The sequence below is a fragment of the Theropithecus gelada genome, chromosome 10, assembly GCF_003255815.1.
Source record: "Theropithecus gelada isolate Dixy chromosome 10, Tgel_1.0, whole genome shotgun sequence".
Lineage (NCBI taxonomy): Eukaryota > Metazoa > Chordata > Mammalia > Primates > Cercopithecidae > Theropithecus > Theropithecus gelada.
In genome coordinates, this window is record NC_037678.1 from 72,106,679 (window position 1) to 72,125,806 (window position 19,128).

Genomic DNA, 19,128 nt, shown 5'->3' on the forward strand with positions numbered 1-19,128 from the left:
TACGTTTTCTGTTAAAAAAAAAAAAAAAAAGGTCTGAGAAGACTGTATTTGCCATTTGTATAATCTCTGGAAGGGTAAACAAAGACTGATAAAAGTGCTCGTGTGTGTGTGTGTGTGTGTGTGTGTGTGTGTTAAGAGAAACTGGGCAGATGAGGGAGAGGAAAGAGGTGAAAACTTTTCTCTGTGCACCTTATATTTTCTGATTTTTTGAAACACATGACTATATTACCTATTCACAATAAATTAAAAGGGAAGGGAAGAGTGGTGGTGGCAAGCAAACAAAACCTCTAAAAAGAAGTCCCAGGGGCCGGGCGCAGTGGCTAACTCTTATAATCTTAGCACTTTGAGAGGCCAAGGTGGGCAGATTGCCTAAACTCAGGAGTTCGAGACCAGCCTGGGCAACATAGTGAGACCTTGTCTCTACTGAAAATACAAAAAATATGCCGGGTGTGGTAGCGTGCACCTGTAGTCTCAGCTACTCAGGAGACTGAGAAGCAGGAGAATCCCTTAAACCTGGGAGGCAGAGGTTGCAGTGAGCCAGGATCACATCATTGCACTCCAGCCTGGGCAAGAGCAGGACTCTGCTTCAAAAAAAAAAAAAAAAAATTAGCTGGGTGTGGTGGTGGGCACCTGTAACCCTAGCTACTTAGGAGGCTGAGGCAGGAGAATCACTTGAACCTGGGAGGCAGAGGTTGCAGCGACCTGAGATCGCGCCACGGCACTTCAGCCTGGGTGACATCGCAAAGACTCCATCTCAAAAAAAAAAAAGGTCCAGAACCAGACATCCTCTAAGCACTTGATTCTGTTCATTTCTGAGCTCAGCCTTGAGCTTAGAGCCAAGTGGAAACTAATTACACATTAAACTTCTTCTTTTTAAAATTATTATTTTTGATACAGAGTCTTGCTGTCACCCAGGCTGGAGGGCAGTGGCACGATCTCGGCTCACTGCAACCTCCACCTCTGGGGTTCAAGCAATTCTCAGCCTCCTGAGTAGCTGGCACTACAGGCATGTGCCACCATGACCAGCAAATTTTTGTATTTTTAGTAGAGATGGGTTTTTGCCATGCTGGCCAGGCTGATCTTGAACTCCTGGCCTCAAGCGATCTGCCAGCCTTGGCCTCCCAAAGTGCTGGGATTACAGGCGTGAGCCACTGTGCCATGCCTGAATTTCTCCTGTGAAGGAAGATCTGAGTGTAAAAGCAGGGAATGTCTTTATTTTAAAAAATGAAAAACTAAAGCTAAAACAAAATAACAATCACCTCTCCACCTCCATTTGAGAGAATACTTCCAGGGGGTCTGCGTGTCTGGTCCCCAGCCTGGTTGGGGATTTCACTTTCAGAGGCTCAGGGATGGGCCCTCCCCAGCCCCACCGGCAAATCACCCCTCCTGCTTCCAGGAAGGTACTTACTCTCCAACAAGTGGGCTTTATGGGCCAGGAAGGATGGCAGGAAGGGTTGTGTGGGGTACTCTGTCTCTCCACACTGGGAATCCGAAAGCCAAGATACCCAAGATTCTACCGCTAGCTGCTTGTCTTGTAGAAGCCCCTCTGTGAGACTGAGGGGCAAAGGAGAGAGGGCAGGGGCCTGTCTCAACCCTTCTGGCTACTTCTAGGTTGTGCTGACTGCCACTCTTGTTACTATGATGGACTCTCAGGTCAGCAGGTGGCCCAGGAAGGCTTGCTTTATGCCCTCCTTTTGTCTTCTTCCTTTTGTCTCTGTGCCATGCCCGTGAGGTAGTTGGTACTTACTGTAATCCCCATTGCATGCATGAAGAAACAGGCACAGAGAAGCCAAGTGACTTTCCCAAGGTCACACAGCCTGAAGGGACAGCTCACCCTCCCAGCTGTTTCCCTTCTAACACCCTTGGGCCTGCCTCCAGCTAGATGCTGCAAATCAGTCCTCTCTTGAGAGTCAAAGCAAAGGAGATCCGAACTTGTAGTCACAGGTACTGTGACACAGAGGTGGGGATAGAGCTGCACCTTGCATTTCCAGGTCTCATCTTCCCCACAGTCCCTAGTGGGCACTTGTGTTCATGATTCAATTACTCAGGCTCTGCATCTCTGTTCCTGCCACTTGCTCTGTGACCTTGCCTCTCTGGATCCCAGTTCCGTCCGTTAGCGATGGGGGCGGGGTTGGTGGTATGCCTAGGCGGGACAGTGCAGATTACAGAAGTCAGCGGACGAGAAGAGCCGCAGCACGTTGACCAGAGGGAACATGAGCAGCGCTCCGAGCAGCGAGCCCAGCTGCACCGCCGCTCCGCACCACAAGAGGGCGCTGCGGCTGAGGTCGCGCAGGATCACGCCTAGCATCACCTTGACGTAGCTGAGGCAGCCGCTGAAAAGCACCCACGAGGCCACCTGCGGGGACGGGAGGGAAGAGATGCAGAGTGACAGGGCTTGCAGGGCGAGCGCCAGGACAAAGAACTCTCACAGGGCTCAGGGAAACCCATGGAATACTCTCTAGGTGCAAGGAGAGCTTTCTGGGAGTGATCCTGAGGGGCTGACGGGTCCCATGAGTTGACCGCCCGGGGGCAAAGGAGAACCCAATGGCTTTTCTGGGCTCATGTGCTCATGATCAAGTCAAAGGCCTTTGAGAGAAGGCCACTGCTGAGGTACACATGGTGGGAAGAGGCCTACCAGTCACCTCGATTCCCTAAGCCTCCACTCTCAAATGAGGAAGGGGCACCCCTCCCACCTGGCGCTTCCTGGGAGAGCCCCACAGCCTCTGCTCGCGGGAAAGGGCTGCGCCCAGGCTCTCCCAGGCCGTGGCTAGGAGCTGAGGGGTACAGAGTTGAGCGGGAGCAGCCCCACCGGCCGGATACTCACGATGAGGACTTCCCCACCCCAGTGGCCCTGCAAGAGGGGGCAGGGGCTCATCACCGCCATGGCCATGTTGTAGCCCCCAAAGCAGGTCCCAAGCACGGAGAGGACCCCCAGGAACAGCAGAGACCTAGAGGAGAGTAGGGGAGGTGAGTGGAGGCGAGAAGCCTGACCTCTGACTCCCCGCCCCCGCCGGGGGCCATGTGGATGGCCAGTGTCTCCAGAGTTAGTTTAGAGCCATGTGGACAATTCCAGGCTGCCTGGTCCAAGTGGGTCAGGGAGGTTCCTAAGCGGGCAGGGCTGGCCTGGGTCATCCCCAGCATTAACGGTAGGGCCTGGCACCCCAGCAAGAAAAACACAATGGAGTCTGGCACCGGATGGTCCTGGTTCAAATCCCAGTTCTACTGTTTAAGCTGAGACTAGTCTCTGAGCCTCCAAATGGGAGTTTTGCAAGTCTGAGTGACCTCCAGGAGCAAAGCATGCAGGGCCTGGCTCAGCTGTGGGCCCATCTAGTGTTTACCTGCTGCTATTTCCTCCTGCAACACACCCCCAGCCTCAGCCAGGAAGCTGGGCTGAAGTGAAGATGGCTGGATCGGGGCATTGGTACAGCAAACCCTGCTGTGCCTCCTCAGGGGACCCCCTCCCCATCTGGCCTCAGCTACCTGCCTCTGCAGTGTGGAGTTTGCTGATCTCCAGGGGCCCTGACAGCTGGTTTGCTGCTGCTAGGAGCATCTCTCTACAGGTGGCCTTCCATGCAAACCTGCATCTGACAGCTGAAGACACTGTCCTTCCTCAGAAGTCCTTGTCCCTGGGGTCCCACTCTCCAGTCTCCAGAACACCAAGACTGGTCCACGCCCTGGGTAAGAACAGACGGAGGTCTGCCTATACCCTCAAAGACTCTTTCTGCTCTAAGATTCTTGGATTCCATGACTCAAATTCTGTAATTCTAATATTTGGGGTTTCTTAGATTTGCAGGTCGGGGCCTTTGGTCCTGCTTCCCTCAAATCCTCCATCCTCTTTCCAGTTTCTAGGTCCAAAGGTAGAAAATTAGCTTTCTGGCAAGCTTTTTGTCAAGATCTTCTGTCCTCACTGTCCTCCTTCTGGGCTGGGAGAGTGGGTATAAGCAGGCCAGTGAGGGCAGGCAGGCCAGCATGGATTCGAGGCTGTAGGACCTACCTCAAATGTCAAGATCCCGAGGTGGTATTTCTCATACAGGGGTCTGAAGCCCCTGCCTCAGAACTGTTTGGATTCCTTACTAAAAATTGAAATCCCAGGTCCCAGTCTAGGCTGGTTCAATCTTCATTTTATCGATTTGCCCAGCCATTCTTCTGGAACTGTGGCTCTAAGGGAATCAGCTGGAGATCAGAGGCAGGAGGGCAGGGCTGAAATCCTGGGAATTAGACCAGGTCAAGCTCTTTCTCCAAGCCTCAGGGTTTCCCCATATAAATGGGAACTCCAGTGGCTGTCTGCTCCTCCTCATGGGCTTATGACAATGATGGTCAGCACTTAGGCTGGACCTGCCACGTGCCAGGCACTGCTCCAAGAGCTTTATAGAATCAGCTCATATAATGCTTCCAGCAGTCCTAGGAGGTGGAACTGTTACTACTCCCATTTTCCGATAAATATCCCTGAGGCACAGAGAACTGAAGTGACTTGTCTTATCACACACAGCTGACAAGTGGCAGAGCTGGGATTTGGACCGGGGTGCTCCGAAAACCACGTTCTTAACCACTACATGTACAACCCAGTGGGTGCGTTTGGAATTCTGGGTTCTGAAATGAAGTGTTCCCCTACCAGGATTCCCTAGGACCAGATGAGAGCACACCTGTTAGGCAGGAACATGGAGAGCAACGAGGCAAGAGGGTTGGCCACAATGCTGAGGGTGGCGGCCAGGTGGTAGGCAACTGGCCCGTAGGACAGGCAGGAGTAGGTCTGCACAGAGGGCAGCACGCCGTTGGTGAGTGCATTGACGAAGGCCACCAGGGTATAGATGAAGGCCAGGTGGGCCGGGCAGCAGGGAGCTGCTTTCTCCTCTAGATGCCCCTGGCCCTGGCTGCTGTCCACCGTGCCTGCAGGGCCCAAGTCATTCTCTTCCCGCGGCCGGATGGAGTGGAGGGTGACCTGGTCATTGAGGAGGTCTTCCACGGAAGCCTCCCAGCACTTGGGTTGACGCTGGAGGACAAAGAACGCCATGAGGCAGCAGGCCATCATGATGGATAGCAGGAGGAAGAAGATCAGGGGTGAGAAGTGGGCGGGGAGGTAGCGGCTTTCCAGGTGGGACAGGGGCGCTTCCATTTCGGGGAGGGCGGACACCAAAGCTCTGGGAACTCCCTGCAAAGGACAAGACAGGTCAGTCAGATCCCTGGTCGGGGGAGGGGATCAGACTGCAGAACAACAATCATGACAGTGATAATACAGGATACAGATCACCTGTTATTATTAATAGATAATTAGTAAATAAACATAACTAATAAGGTGGCAATAATGACTGCTCATACTGACTGCCCACTGAGCACGGGCACCGGGCATGGATAAGCCCCTGTGCCTCCTAACAGGCCTGTGCAGTGGGGACCAGTAGCCCCCATTTTAGAGGGAACTGAGGTATCAGAATGCTTCGTCCCTTACCTGAAGGTCACAGGGAGAATGTGGCAAAGCCAGACTCCACCTGGTGCTTTCTGACTTGGAAGCTACACCTTTTACCACTCTGCTATCCCACAGCAGTGGCAAGCACAAACGTGTTCAGAGGAGGGGCTAGCTGGAGACTGACTGAGCAGGGGAGCCGCCCACCTAAGGGGAGAGACCCCACCTAAGGGGAGAGCCCCCCAACTAAGGGGAGAGCCCTCACCTAAAGGGAGAATCCCCCACCTAAGCAGAGAGCCACCACTTAAGGGAGAGCCTCCACCTAAAGAAGAACACTGCTCCAGCCACCATCTGGGAAACAGAGGCCCTCAGGACATGCCATCCCAAAATATGACTGTAGGAGGCCAGAATATGCCACCCCAAAATTGACCTATTGGCATATTGTTTACTTCTAGATGGTTATTTTGAAAAATTGCAGACTAAGGAGTAGCTCTGAAAAGTTACCATTTTGTAAGATAAATTTACAGCTAAAGGAAATTTTTATTAGTAAAGGTATCTTATCTGTAGCAAGAAGAGGTATCTGAACCAGGAAGAGAAAGGTGGCGGCCTTTATCACCTGAGAAACTTTTATCTGCATAACAGTGTAATGTTTATTCACCGTAAGTTTCCTCCCTTCATCCTCCCATAAATTTTCTCCACCATCCTGCAGAAGCCCCAAGTCCCTATTCCCTTTTGTAGCTCAGGATGCTATATAAGCTGAAATCATCTGGCCCTGTTTTAAGTCTCATATTTGGGAGGGACTCCCATGTGTATGTATGTAAGTAATTAAAATGGATTTCCTGCTGTTGATCTGCCTTATGTCAGTTTAATTCATAGACCGACCAAAGAACCTAGAAAGATGGAAGGGAGCAGATTTTTCCCTCCCCTACATTTGTGACCAAGCCAAGTGCTGAGATGGCTCCGGGTGATGCTGGGTACCTGTGCGATGTCAGTTTCCCGCGTGGGTACTGGGCTTGGTATGCTGTCTGATAGCTCAGTGACATTGACGCAGGTAGTGAGACCCGAGCCCTGGGCAAGAGCCACCAGGGCAGGCAAGAGGCCGCTGAGTCCTTCACCCACAAAGAAGGTGGTGAGGTAGTAGGTGGGCAGCCGGCTCATGAAGGGCAGGAAGGTCACCGAAGAGGTGCAATCTACCAGGGCCAGGAAGAAGGTGAGGACCAAGAAGGCGATGCTGTGTTGGCCGTCCAGCACCCAGGAGGTCTTATTCCAGAGGAAGGCAAAGATGATGCAGGTGACGGTTCCCACGCCCAGCAGGGTGAAGATGATGGGCACTTCAGAAAGGCAGCTGGGCCGGAAGCGATGGAGCAGGGTGACCAGGAGGGGCCCGATGTTGGCCAGCTGGATGACCACCGTGAGGTAGGAGGGCAGGTACCAGCTCTCAGGCAGCTCCATCACCAGCAAGGGCAGCTCTACCCAGAGCCCATTGATGGTCACCCAGGAGCCCATTCCGAAGACGCAGACCAGCAGGTGCATCAGGAAGGCCATGGCGGTATCTGCCCTGGGCCAGAGGCTTCCCCAGATCAGCCTGCGGTGGGGCTGGCAGAGAAGAACACCAGGTGAGTAATTTCAGCTTCACCACCTAGCAAGATGCTGGGACCTGGGGCCCAGGGTTTTCTCTTATTACTCCCCTTCTTGTGAACAAGCTGGCTTTTTTTTTTTTTCTTTGAGACGGAGTTTTGCTCTTTTAGCCCAGGCTGGAGTGCAATAGGATGATCTCGGCTCAGTGCAAACTCTGCCTCCTAGGCTCAAGTGATTCTCCTGCCTCAGTTTCCCAAATAGCTGGGATTACAGGCACACACCACCACGCCAGCTAATTTTGTATTTTTAGTGGAAACAGGGTTTCACCATGTTGGCCAGGCTGGTCTCGAACTCCTGGCCTCAGGTGATCTGCCTACCTCGGCCTCCCAAAGTGCTGGGATTACAGGTGTGAGCCACCACGCCTGGCCCAAGCTGGCTTTTTATTAGCAGAAAACAAGGGAAGGCTTTCCTAACTATGACTCGTGAAAGAAAAGTTCAATACAACACACAAAAGAAAACAAAGCAGCTTCTGCAAAACGTACCAACAGCAAGGTCAAAAGTTAAATGAAAACATAAGGAAAATATTTGCAACATAAATCACAGACAGAGGGCTCATCTTCCTAATATATAAAGAGTTTTTAAAAATCAAGAACAAAGAGACCCAATATAGAAGAGGCCCAAGGATATGAACAATTCAGAGAAAAAGGTACAAATAAGCTTTAAAGAAATGAAAATATTATCACCTTCATTCACAATAGGAAAACTACTCCATGTGCCATTTCTCACCATGAGATTGTCCCAAAGCCTGACAAAATGACTCATGTACAAGGTTATTATAGATTGTGATCTTGTTGGTAATAGCAAGTTGTAGGAAATTTTCTCCTGGGTGGCTACCAACAGAAAAATGGCTAATTAAAGGGACCTGTTGGAATACCACATACTTGTTTGAAGGAATAAGGAATAAGGAAAGCAGATCTTGCTGGATGATAAGGAAAGGTCTCCAGGCTATACTGATAATCTTGAAACAAAATCAAGGCAGGTAAATGGGACCAGGAAAAGGTGTACTGCCTTTTGGTCATACAAGAGGAGGAAAAATATGTTTTCTTTGCTTGTACTTGCACAAAGCAACCCTTGAAGGACACATAGGGACTGCAGGGATGTTGATGATGCCCCTGTATATCTTTTTTTTTTTTGAGACAGATTCTCACTCTGTCACCAGGCTGGAGTGCAGTGGTGCAATCTCAGCTCACTGCAACCTCTACCTCCTGGGTTCAAGTGATTCTCCTGCCTCAGCCTCCTAAGTAGGTGGGACTACAGGCGCCCGCCACCACGCCCGGCTAATTTTTTGTATTTTCAGTAGAGACAGGGTTTCTCTGTGTTAACCAGGATGGTCTCGATCTCCTGACCTTATGATCCACCCACAGCCTCCCAAAGTGCTGGGATTATAGGTGTGAGCCACTGCACCCGGCCCCGCCTCAGTATATCTTTTAATAGAGTTTTGATTTGTGAACCATGTAAACATATTACCTGATGCAAATATATGGTTACCTGAAATGAGATTTCAATCTGGCTTTCTTTCCTCCTGAAATCATAGAACTCTCTAGGTGGCCTTTGGAGACCACTTCCTTTAGCCCTCCAGAACCATTTTGCCATCTGTTTACCCCCTTGCCAGCTACCAGTGGCAGCCCACCTGTGCTGTTACTAACAACTTTCTTCTATCTACCCTTAGTCTGAGCAGTAATATGGGAGATGCCAGGAGTGAGGCTCTGGAGCCAGCTGTTTGAGTTTGACCCTGGCTCTGCTGCTTACAATCTGGGTAACCCTGGGCAAGTGACTTTGCCTCTCTCTGCCTCATCTCCTCATCTGCAAGTAGGGGATAGTGATAGTATGAACTCCGTGGCTTGTAATGAGATGTAAGGATGCTGGTGGATTTATGTTGTTTCCAACAGTCCCAGCATACAGTAAGCACCACTAAGGGTTACTGATCATTATCGTGAAATGGCAGGTTTGGTGACATCGTTATTTTTGTCTAATTCACATGAGAATTAACACATGACTATGAAAATTTAAAAAGGGAAAAGATTCCCCCACTCGGTTTCAACTGAACTCACCAGTGGTATATGCACCTTTTTGTAGAGACACGTCAACTGGGCCAATCTCCACGTTTTGTAGATGGGAGACGGGGTCCGAAGGGTCAGCGGGGCTTTCCTGGGATCTGGACTGGGTCCCCTGCAGCAAGTGGCCTGTCCAGGGTTCCTCAGTTCACGCCACAGTCTTTAACTCCATACTCCTTCCTTCTAGTACAAAGCAGGAGTGTCAGTTGTGGCCACGCCTCACCCAGGAAACTCCTGAATCCTGGTGGCTCCTCCCAATGGTTCCCACACACGGAATTCACTCACAGGGCTGGGACGTCCTTCCTCATACCTTCGCTGAGCGAACCCAATGCTCAGTTGCCTTTCTGGCCACCTCCTTTTCCTCTCTGGGAGGAGCCACTCCTGGGGTGTAACGCAGTCAGGTCTCCTAAGAGTCCAGCTCTGCCCCCTCCCTTCTGAGAGGACTCCGTCCTCTCCCTTAGGAAGCTGACTTGACTTACAGCACAGGCGAGGCCTGCTCTAGGCGTGCCAAGAGGACCCAAGGAGGGAGGGGAAACTCCCAGGCAGCAGTGGCACACCTTTGCCTTTGCTGTCCTCCCAGCCTGGAGCACCAGCCCCCTCTGCTGTCCACATCCAAGCTTTCTACAAGATCCCGTCCTCCAGGAGACCTCTGGCTGCCTCGCCTTCTCAGGTGTCCTCACCAGGGCCCCATGACCCCTGCATTTCAGGTCGTTCTTGTGTGGGTGCATGCAGGCACATACCTTGAGACTGAAGCTTTTTGAGGGCAGGGGCTGCTTGGGAATCCGACGTTTTGAAGGTGGAAGGGTCTTTCTCAATGACTTAGCTTAGGATTTGTAAATTATTAACTCACTGACCAAAGCCAGACAGCAGATACATTACTTTGGTTTGCCCAGTGTGTTTAACAGTTTGTTACTGTAATCAGCAATGGAGGGGATGGCAAGCAACCTTCAGCATTTCTGGCTTCTGAGGAATATTTTGGAAGAAGTGGCCACCCACTTTGGCCTCTTTCTCCATCCTAGACTCGGGCCATCTTGACGCTGTCTCCTGCAGTAGCATCTGGAACCAGTTGTCTGGGTTCAAATCCCAGCTTCAACCCTTACAAGCTGAGCCAAGTGACTTAATCTCCTGTGCTTCAGAGGATCCTGTCTTCTCTTGCAAAATAGTTAGGCTGTCAGTACCAACATCAGAATTGTTGCTAGGAACATGCAAAGTGCTAAAACCGTGCCTGGCAAATAGTAAGGGCTCAGTGAACCATCATTATAAGATTACTGTTTCAGCAAACATATCAGTTGCATTCAAAAACATGTAGTTAACGGCCAGGTAAGGTGGCTCACGTCTGTAATCCCGGCACTTTGGGAGGCTGAGGCAGGCGGATCCCTTGAGGTCAGGAGTTTGAGACCAGCCTGGCCAACAAGAGAAAACCCCATCTCTACTAAAAATACAAAAATTAGCCAGGCGTGGTGGTGCACACCTGTAGTCCCAGCTACTCGGGAGGCTGAGGAAGGAGAATTGCTCCAACCTGGGAGGTGGAGGTTGCAGTGAACCGAGATCATGCCACTACACTCCAGCCTGGGCAACAGAGCGAGACTCCATCTTAAAAAATAAAAAATAAAAAAAGAGACCCAGTTTTTGTTAGGCAAATGGCCATCCAACTAAAGGACTACATTTCCCAGACTTCCTTGTAGCTGCATACGGCCCTGTCATCAAGCCAATGAATTCATATGCGACTCTGAGTAGTCTCCTTAGCCCATTTCCTGTTTAGAAAAAAAAAGTGCAGCTCGTTGCCAGCGCTCATGTAATTTTATGTAAATATACTATTTGAGGTTGAAGCAAATCTGACTGATTATGACTGGTGTTTTTTGTTTGTTTGTTTTTTTGAGACAGAGTCTCCAGAGTCTCACTGTGTAGCCCAGGCTGGACTACAGTGGCTTGATCTTGGCTCACAGCAACCTCTGCCTCAGTCTCCTTAGTAGCTGGGATTACAGGCGTGCACCACCATGTCCAGCTAATTTTTTGTGTTTCTTAGTAGAGACGAGGTTTCTCTATGTTGCTCAGGCTGGTCTCGAACTCGTGGGCTCAAGTGATCCCCACGCCTTGGCCTCCCAGAGTGCTGGGATTGCAGGCTTGAGCCACCGCGCCCAACCCTAAATCTAACTGATTTTCAATGTCAAAATAAAATGTAAAAACTGTTTTTGGAGTTATTTCTAACCAGAAATAACATCAGACTCATCTATTTCAGAAAAACTGGATTCATCAAATAAATCTTTGGCCAGCAACTGTTTGAGAGCAATGTTAACATCACATGTAGGAATGCTAGGATTTGAGATTTTCAGCAATTGAGAATGACTATGTTTTGTAAATGGAAATACAACCACTAAAACCAGAATGCTATAAATGGAGTGATGTCTTTTGTTTCCAAAGTCAATATACTAGAGCGAGGCAAAAATAATAATAAAAGCGAGGTATTTTGTGGCACAGCTATCTTGGGGTAAATGCTGCAGTCACAAGTGGGTATTCCTTCTGGCAGATGGGGAAAGAGTTAACAATAAGGGAGTGGCCCTTCTGCTCTTCCTCCATTTGGCTGTCTGGAATCAGATGTGATGGCCAGAACTCCAGCAACGATTTTGTGCTATGAGGCATGCAGTGGAGGTTAGATGCATACTAGGCTCCTTTGGGATTTTGTGGCGGAGAGCACCCATACCAGTCCTGTTTTGCCTGTGTTGAACTGTTTTGTTTGTTTGTTTAATGTTATTGTTAAATTGTAAACAAACTTCTATGTTGTTTAAGTCACTCTTATTTTATATACAACAAAAACACTCAGAGGCTGGGTGCAGTGGCTCACGCCTATAATTCCAGCACTTTGATAGGTCGATGCTGGTGGATAACTTGAGGTCAGGAGTTCAAGACCAGCTTCCAACTGGTCAACATGGTAAAACCCTGTCTCTATCAAAAATACAAAAAATTAGCCGAGTATGGCAGTGGGCGCCTGTAATCCCAGCTACTCAGGAGGCTGGAGCAGGAGAACTGGTTGAACTCGGGATGTGGAGGTTGCAGTGAGCAAAGAGCACACCAGTGCACTCTACCCTGGGCGACAAAGCAAGACTCTTGTCTCAAAAAACAAAAACAAACAAACAAAAACTACTCTGTACTAAGTGCACAGAGATACATGTTCCAGGATATATATTGACAGATTATAGTAACCAAAAACTAATGAATACATTTATCTCCTTTACCACCTACTTTCTGACTCTGAAACTTAGGTCCTGTCCCAACCAGGATTTGATAAAAAATCAAAATTTAACAAAAGTAGTTGTTTAGACACTTGGGGGCAAATGTCTTGCAGAGAAATGAAAAAAAAAAAAAAGGAGAAGAGAGAAAGAGGGAGGAATAGAGGAACAAAGAGCCCTCCATAGAGAATTTGGTACCAAAAGTATAAATTGAGACCAAGAGTCATTTCATATATCGAGACTGGAGTCAAAACTGTAGTGACTATCTGTATTCTGAATATTTCCCGAAATAGCCTCAGACATTCCAGGAGAAATGAACAGAAGCACAGTCCAGCGGTACAGGCCGGACTCACCCTTCCAGGTCAAGACAGCAGACGACGGTGCAAAATAAACGAAGATATAGCAAAAGCAATAAATGATATACCTAATAAAGAGGGCTAAGTCAGTAGTTAAGGGGAGTAGGTGAATTTGCAGATGATGGTGACCTTTGCCACCTGAAAAGTTATTACACTAAGGAGAGTGTCCAGTTAAACATTTACAAACATCAGTAGCTTTCCCACGGAAGGCTGGATGGGGAGATGAGGGCAGACAGGGCAGTAGTCTGACTTTCTTCTATGTTCAACAAGTCCTAAGCACTGAAAACCTAAATCCCCGCTCCCCACAAAGACACATTCTCTGATTCCGACCCAGGTGCCGCCACCGCTATGTCACTTGAGGGATGGGATTTGGCTCTGGGGGTCTGTTTCCTTGTCTGGAAACCAGGCACGGTGGGGTTGGTCCCCACATGACCCATCTGCGCTATGGCCCTGGCCCACTCCCAAATTGTCTCCTTCCTCAAAAGCGAGGCGTGCTTTTGGACCTCAGGGACACAGTGAGGAACAGTCATCAATGACAACGAAGCGAATGTCTTAGGCAGAGGGAACTACATGTGCAAAAAGGCCCCAGAGAAAAGGAGAGACTCAGAATGGCTGGTATTCGGAATGTGTTGGGATACTTTTAAAAGATGCATGTCTGCATCTTCTGTTTTTGTTGTTGTTGTTTGTTTGTTTGTTTGTTTTACAGTGACCTTGCAGTTCTTGTTTATTCATTTAACCAATATTTCTTGGGCACCAACTGTGTGCTCAACCACAATCCCTGCTCTCGGGAAGGTGTGGGAAGTGGTCACGAAGCAGAATAAAAAGCAGAAACACAGAGCAAGTCAGATGGTGGCAAGGACTCCGGAGGAAAGCAAAGCTCCTGAATGAGGAATGTGCAGCTGTCAAGGAGAGGACATGAAGGGAGTGTGGGAGTGAGCTGTCTGTGGAAAGCACGGTCCAGGGGAGAAAACAGCAAGTGGAAAGTCCCTGGGGTGCAGCCATGCCTGCTCTGTCCCAGAAGTGGGTTTTGCTGTTCAAAGGATAGCTAGGAGGCCAGTGTGGCTGCAGCAGCGGGAGCGAGGTGGGAGGGGAGGAGACAGAGCAGGTTCCCTAGGGCCCTGTGGTGAGAGCTTGGGTGTTTTCTCTAGAGCAAAAAGCTCCATGAGTAGGCAGAGGAGACCAGCTCTAATCTAGTTATCGTGCTGGCTGTTGTGAGGAGAAACATGAAGCACCAGGGAGGAAGCAGGAGTAAACCTTCGGCGGGTTAGGAAGCTGTAACAAAAGGGCTAAAAATCACCATGACAACAGTGACAACCATAGCTGTTACTCATCAGCTGCTTATTGTGCCAGACCCTGTGCTAAGCTCTTTGCACACATTACCTATCAAATCTTGTTCCGTAGGCCTGAGGCTGGCATTATGATTATCTCCATTTTACAGATGAGGAAACTGAAGTTTAGAAAGGGAAATAAATTTGCCGAGGGTCATACAGCTGGGAGTTGAACTTTACATCCAGGCATGCTTGACTGTGGACCCAGCCCTGAGAAAGGCCTCGGGGTGAAGGGGTTCTGAAGAGGCCATGGGGGCCAAGCTGAGCAGGATCTCTTTCCGCTCACAGACGGCCTCCCGAGACTTGGGTCGGGGAAAGAGAGAAATGGGGTACAGGCTCGGGAGAAGATGAGAGGGGCTCTGAGACATATCTGCTTCCCAAGGATCCAGGACCCCTCTGTGATCACCAGAGACCAGAAACCTAAGGCTTCACATGAGACAGTTAAGATGCCCCATAATGGGTGGGCAACGGATAGAGAAGCTAGAAGGATCAGTTCCAGGCAAAGGTTTCTCTTTTGCATTCTTGCATCAAAAGCTGTGAGCCCCCCCAGCCCAAGAGAGTGAAGGGAGTTGGGAGTGGGGTTCTGTCCAGGTCCAGTGCACCCTCATTGTGTGGGCTGGGCCATCTCCTCCAGGGAGCTCAGGCAGCTTCCAACCCACCCGCCGCCCCCCGCCCCCCTCCGCATTCTCCTGCCCTCTGCTTTCCTCCATCAAAGTATTACTGACACCAGCTCAGTTACGGGAGTTTATCTGTGTCTATCTGTTGAGCGCTGGTCTCTCCCACGGGAGTGTAGTCTCCATGTGAGCGGCGGCTTGTCCTCTCCCCCAGTGCCCAGGTGACCATCTGGCTTGCTACGGGCTGGGCCACCTGAGCCCCTGGTACCATGGCTGGGTTCTTGCTCTGCAGGGATAATCTGCCAGCTGGTAGGCACCTAGCCCTGTGGGCCAGACTGGAGGAAACCTGCCTCAGCTATGCGGGTTGTGTTGGCCAGGGTGACCCCTGGGGCGGTGCCAGGTGGTAGCCCGACACTAGATACATCTCACTCCTGGGCAAGGGTCTGAGCTAATGCTTTCCTGGGTTCCAGGCTCCTGGAGAAGTTAGTGAGCCCTGCAGGCATCTACCTAGGGCCTGGCCCTAGCCTCACCCTCATGAGAGTGGGTAGGATTGGCTTTGAGCCCCTGAAGAAGGGAGGCTGAGAGGTCAAAACCACAAAACCCACAGGGAGAGATGGGAGATGAAGGGGTGAGAGAGAAGAGACTGAGACAAAGAGACAGAAAGAACCAAAAGCTAGAAGCAGAAATGGGGAGAAAGGACAACAGAGGCACAGAGACAAGGAAAAACGGGAAGCTGCAGCTGAGAGGGAGGCAAGGAAGTGCCAGGAGGCAGGAGGCAGCTGGAGCACTGGGAGCCTGGGCCCAGCTCAGCCACGCTCACTGCTCACAGCCACACGTAGCAGGAGGCCATCTCTACCTCTCGTTGCTGGGACCCCAGAGCTCCCCTGGAACTCATCCCAACTCAATGTCCCTATTGCGTAGGTGGGGAAACCAAGGCCCAGGGAGGAGTTAGTGCTTCCCCGAACCCTGTCCCAACCCTGACCTCAGGCTGTGGCAGACATCCAGGCCTGTGCTGACCAGCTGTGCAACCTCAGGTCAGCTGCTCACCCTCTCTAGGCCTTGGTTTCTCCATCTGTGAAAGGGTCTGGGAATGTCCAGCCTTTCTGGGCTCAGTGGACCAGGAAAAAGGGAATGAGATAACAGGCACTCAGGCTGGCAGCAGAAGCAGACTGTGAGTTCTCTTCCCCTTCTCCTCCCTCCCAAGGCCAGGAAGGGCTTTAGGCCTCCCACGGGCTGACCTTGGTGGAGCAGCCTCCCCTAGGCCAGTTCTCCTCCCCTCCATGTCCACTCTAACTCCCAGCCTCCTTCCCAGGCTCCTGCGGCTTCAGCTGGTCAAGTCGTTCGGAGATAGCATGGAGATGGACCTAGGTAAAGTCAGTGGGGGCCCAGTCTCTTTTTTTTTTTTAAGACCGGATCTCTCTCTGTCACCCAGGCTGAAGTGCTGTGGCATAATCTGAGCTCACTCTGCAAACTCAACCTCCCTGGCTCATGCGATTCTCCCACCTCAGCCTCTGAGTAGTTGGGACTATTAACCCATGCCACCATGTCTGACCCGGGTAATTTTTGTATATTTTGTTCAGATGGAGTTTCACCATGTTGCCCAGGCTGGTCTTGAACTCCTGAGCTCAAGCGATTCACCTGCCTCGGCCTCCTGAAATGCTGGGATTACAGGCGTGAGCTGTGGCACCCAGCATGGGTCCAGCCTTTTGGTCTGAAGGCACCAGGGGTCTGGAATTCACCTGAATGGCTCAGCCTGTCCCAACTCCAACATGCCAGCTGAGAAGAAAACCTTTCTTCACTCCTGTCTCTTTGGACTTTCCCGACATGGCAGCCTGAAACTAGGGGAAAGGCCACGGGACACCTGCTGGCTCCAGACAAGTGCCCCTGCCACATCCTGGTCAGCGTCCCATGCTCCCAGCTAGCAGCCAGCTTTGGTAACTGCAGCGGCACCCTCTCAGGCCTGAGCCGCCCCGCTCTGCCCACTTACCTGCTGGTCCAGTTCTCCACTCGCTCTGCATGGGAGGGGCCAGAGGCAGCTCGTTTTGTATAAAGCTGTCCCCGCCCAGAGCTCGGGGAAAGGCAGGCGGAGGGTGGGTGTGGCTCCCAGCAAGACCAAGAGCCTACTGTGTGTCTGTAATCTGCCCTGCAGCCCAGCTAGGAGGAGGCTCCTGATGGTAGAACTGTACATTAAAGGGCTTGCTTTATTCAGTGCTCTCTGCCATCCAGATTTCATGAGGGTTGATCCCCAGTTGACAAAAGCTATGTGCAAACAGTTGGTTCTGGCACCACCAGGAGATCTCTGTAATTTCTTTCACACAGGAAGAGAGTTCCCTGGAGCAAAAACGGTTCAAATACTGGCGCTTCAGTAAGTCATGTGGAAAGCAGGGACAATAATAGTGCCCTCTTCATAGGACAGAAATACTAACTGCTAGTGTAGACTGAGCTGACCCAGTGTCAGTCATATTCTTGGGGCTTGATATGAATTAATGCATTTAATCTTCATGGCCTTTTGGAGAGATGCTATTACTATCCCTATTTTCCAGATGAAGAAATAGGCCCAGAGAAGTCGAGAGCCTTGTGTAGGTCGTACACCTTGTATATGGCAGAACTGGTCTCTGATGCTCATTGAGCTACCCTGACAAATACTGCAACCACCTGGGGGGGTTCTTCCTGCCCACTGCATAAAGACAGACCATGGCATTGTAGCAGAGAAAGAGTTTAATAGACACGAGACTGGCCATGCCACATGGGAGATGAGTTTGTACTCAAATCATCTTCAAAGCTTGTAGGTGAGGGGTTTTTCAAAGGCAGTGTGGGGGAAGAGTTGGGGGTGGACAGGTAACAGGTGCTTGCTGCTGATTGGTTGGGGTGGAGATGAAATCATAGGGGGTTGAAGCTGTCCTCCTGCAGGCTGAATTGCTTCTAGGTAGGACCACAGGAGCGGGGTTGGTGGTCTGGGTAGAGCCATCAGGTTTAGGTGGAGCCATGGGGTGTCAGAGCTGCAAAAAACCTGAAAAGATGGCCGGGGGTGGTGGCTCATGCCTGTAATCCCAGCACTTTGGAGGCCGAGGCGGGTGGATTACCTGAGGTCAGGAATTCAAGACCAGCCTGGCCAACATGGTGAAACCCCATCTCTACTAAAAATATAAAAATTAGACAGGCGTGATGGTGGATACTTGTAATCCCAGCTACTTGAGAGGCTGAGGCAGGGGAATTGCTTGAGCCCAGGAAGTGGAGGTTGCAGTAAGCCGAGATTGCACCATTGCACTCCAGCCTGGACAACAGAGCAAGACTCCGTCTCAAAAAAACAAAACAACAAAACAAAAAACAAAACAAAACAAAACAAACACCAACTGGAAAGATATCTCAAAAGACCAACCTACAATAGTGGTGTTATTTGCAGGAGTAATTGGGGAAGTTGCATATCTTATGACCTCCAGAATAATGACTGGCAATCGTTTATGTCTACACCTTAGGAGGACCCAGGCTCCTCTTCTTCCCCCAGCCTGCTTGCCTCTCATTAACTTTACAAAAGTGGTTGCTCACAGTACTACGGCCTGTAAGTGCAGGGCCAGGATTTGAACGCAGACTCAAACTGGTGCCTCCATGGGTATACAACATATTGCACAGATTCTGACACCTAGTAAATGCTCAGTGCATGTTGACTTCTACAAATAATTCTGGCCTACCTGTTGTGTTATTTTCCAAGACATTCATTTGCTTAACAAGCAATCAATCACTCTCCAGGCTAATGCTTGGTGTGAGAGGTGAGCAGGCACTAGGGAAGGGGCCAGACTCCTTGCTTAGCAGGCAGGTGTTCAGGAAGTGTTGCCACTGTTGGCGCTCAGGACATACATATCCCCAAAATATGACTGTGGGAAACCAGAATGTGCCATCTCCAAATACACTTCTTTGACATACTTTGAGCTGGTTATTCAGAGAAACTGCAGACATAGGAGTAGCTCTGGAAAGCTATTCTTTGGTAAAGTAAATTTACATCTATCAAGGAAATCTACATTCCTGTATCGGGAAAAGGGCTTACTCCAGAAGAATTACCCTAGAGCCCTAGAGACTTTTTTTGCCCAGGCTGGAGTGCAATGTTGCGATCTCGGCTCACTGCAGCCTGCCTCCGCCTCCTGGGTTCAAGTGATTCTCCTGCCACAGCCTCCCAAGTAGCTGGGATTATAGGCGCACGCCACCATGCCCAGCTAATTTTGTATTTGTAGTAGAGACAAAGTTTCACCATGTTGACTAGGCTGGTCCCAAACTCCTGACCTCAGATGATCTGCCTGCCTCTGCCTCCCAAAATACTGGGATTACAGGCTTGAGCCACTGCACCCGACCACCCAGAGACTTTTATCTGCATAGCAATATAACCATTATTTACCATACAATAATTCTTCCCCTCACCTTCCCATAACTGTGTCTCCACCAACCCCCAGAAGCCCTAAGATCCTATTCCTTAAACTTCAATCATCTGACCCTTCTTTCAGTCTCATATTTTGTGGGATTT

General features: G+C 50.2%; 1 protein-coding gene across 2 annotated transcripts; it reads right to left on the bottom strand.

The window, feature by feature from the left end:
- Window positions 1–1,194: 1,194 nt before the first annotated feature.
- Window positions 1,195–16,663, bottom strand: SLC52A3 (solute carrier family 52 member 3). Of its 2 annotated transcripts, XM_025399387.1 has the most exons (6): window positions 16,603–16,663; window positions 9,088–9,273; window positions 6,377–6,994; window positions 4,644–5,149; window positions 2,825–2,948; window positions 1,195–2,356 (listed from the first exon to the last, which is right to left on the bottom strand). In XM_025399387.1, exons 3-6 carry the CDS (start codon window positions 6,941–6,943, stop codon window positions 2,144–2,146), a joined length of 1,410 nt encoding a protein of 469 aa, XP_025255172.1. In that variant the 5' UTR covers window positions 6,944–6,994; window positions 9,088–9,273; window positions 16,603–16,663; the 3' UTR covers window positions 1,195–2,143. The 2 variants fall into 2 exon arrangements, with proteins under 2 accessions (XP_025255172.1, XP_025255171.1); XM_025399386.1 differs by lacking the exon at window positions 16,603–16,663 and having other exon boundaries at window positions 9,088–9,386.
- Window positions 16,664–19,128: the final 2,465 nt, after the last annotated feature.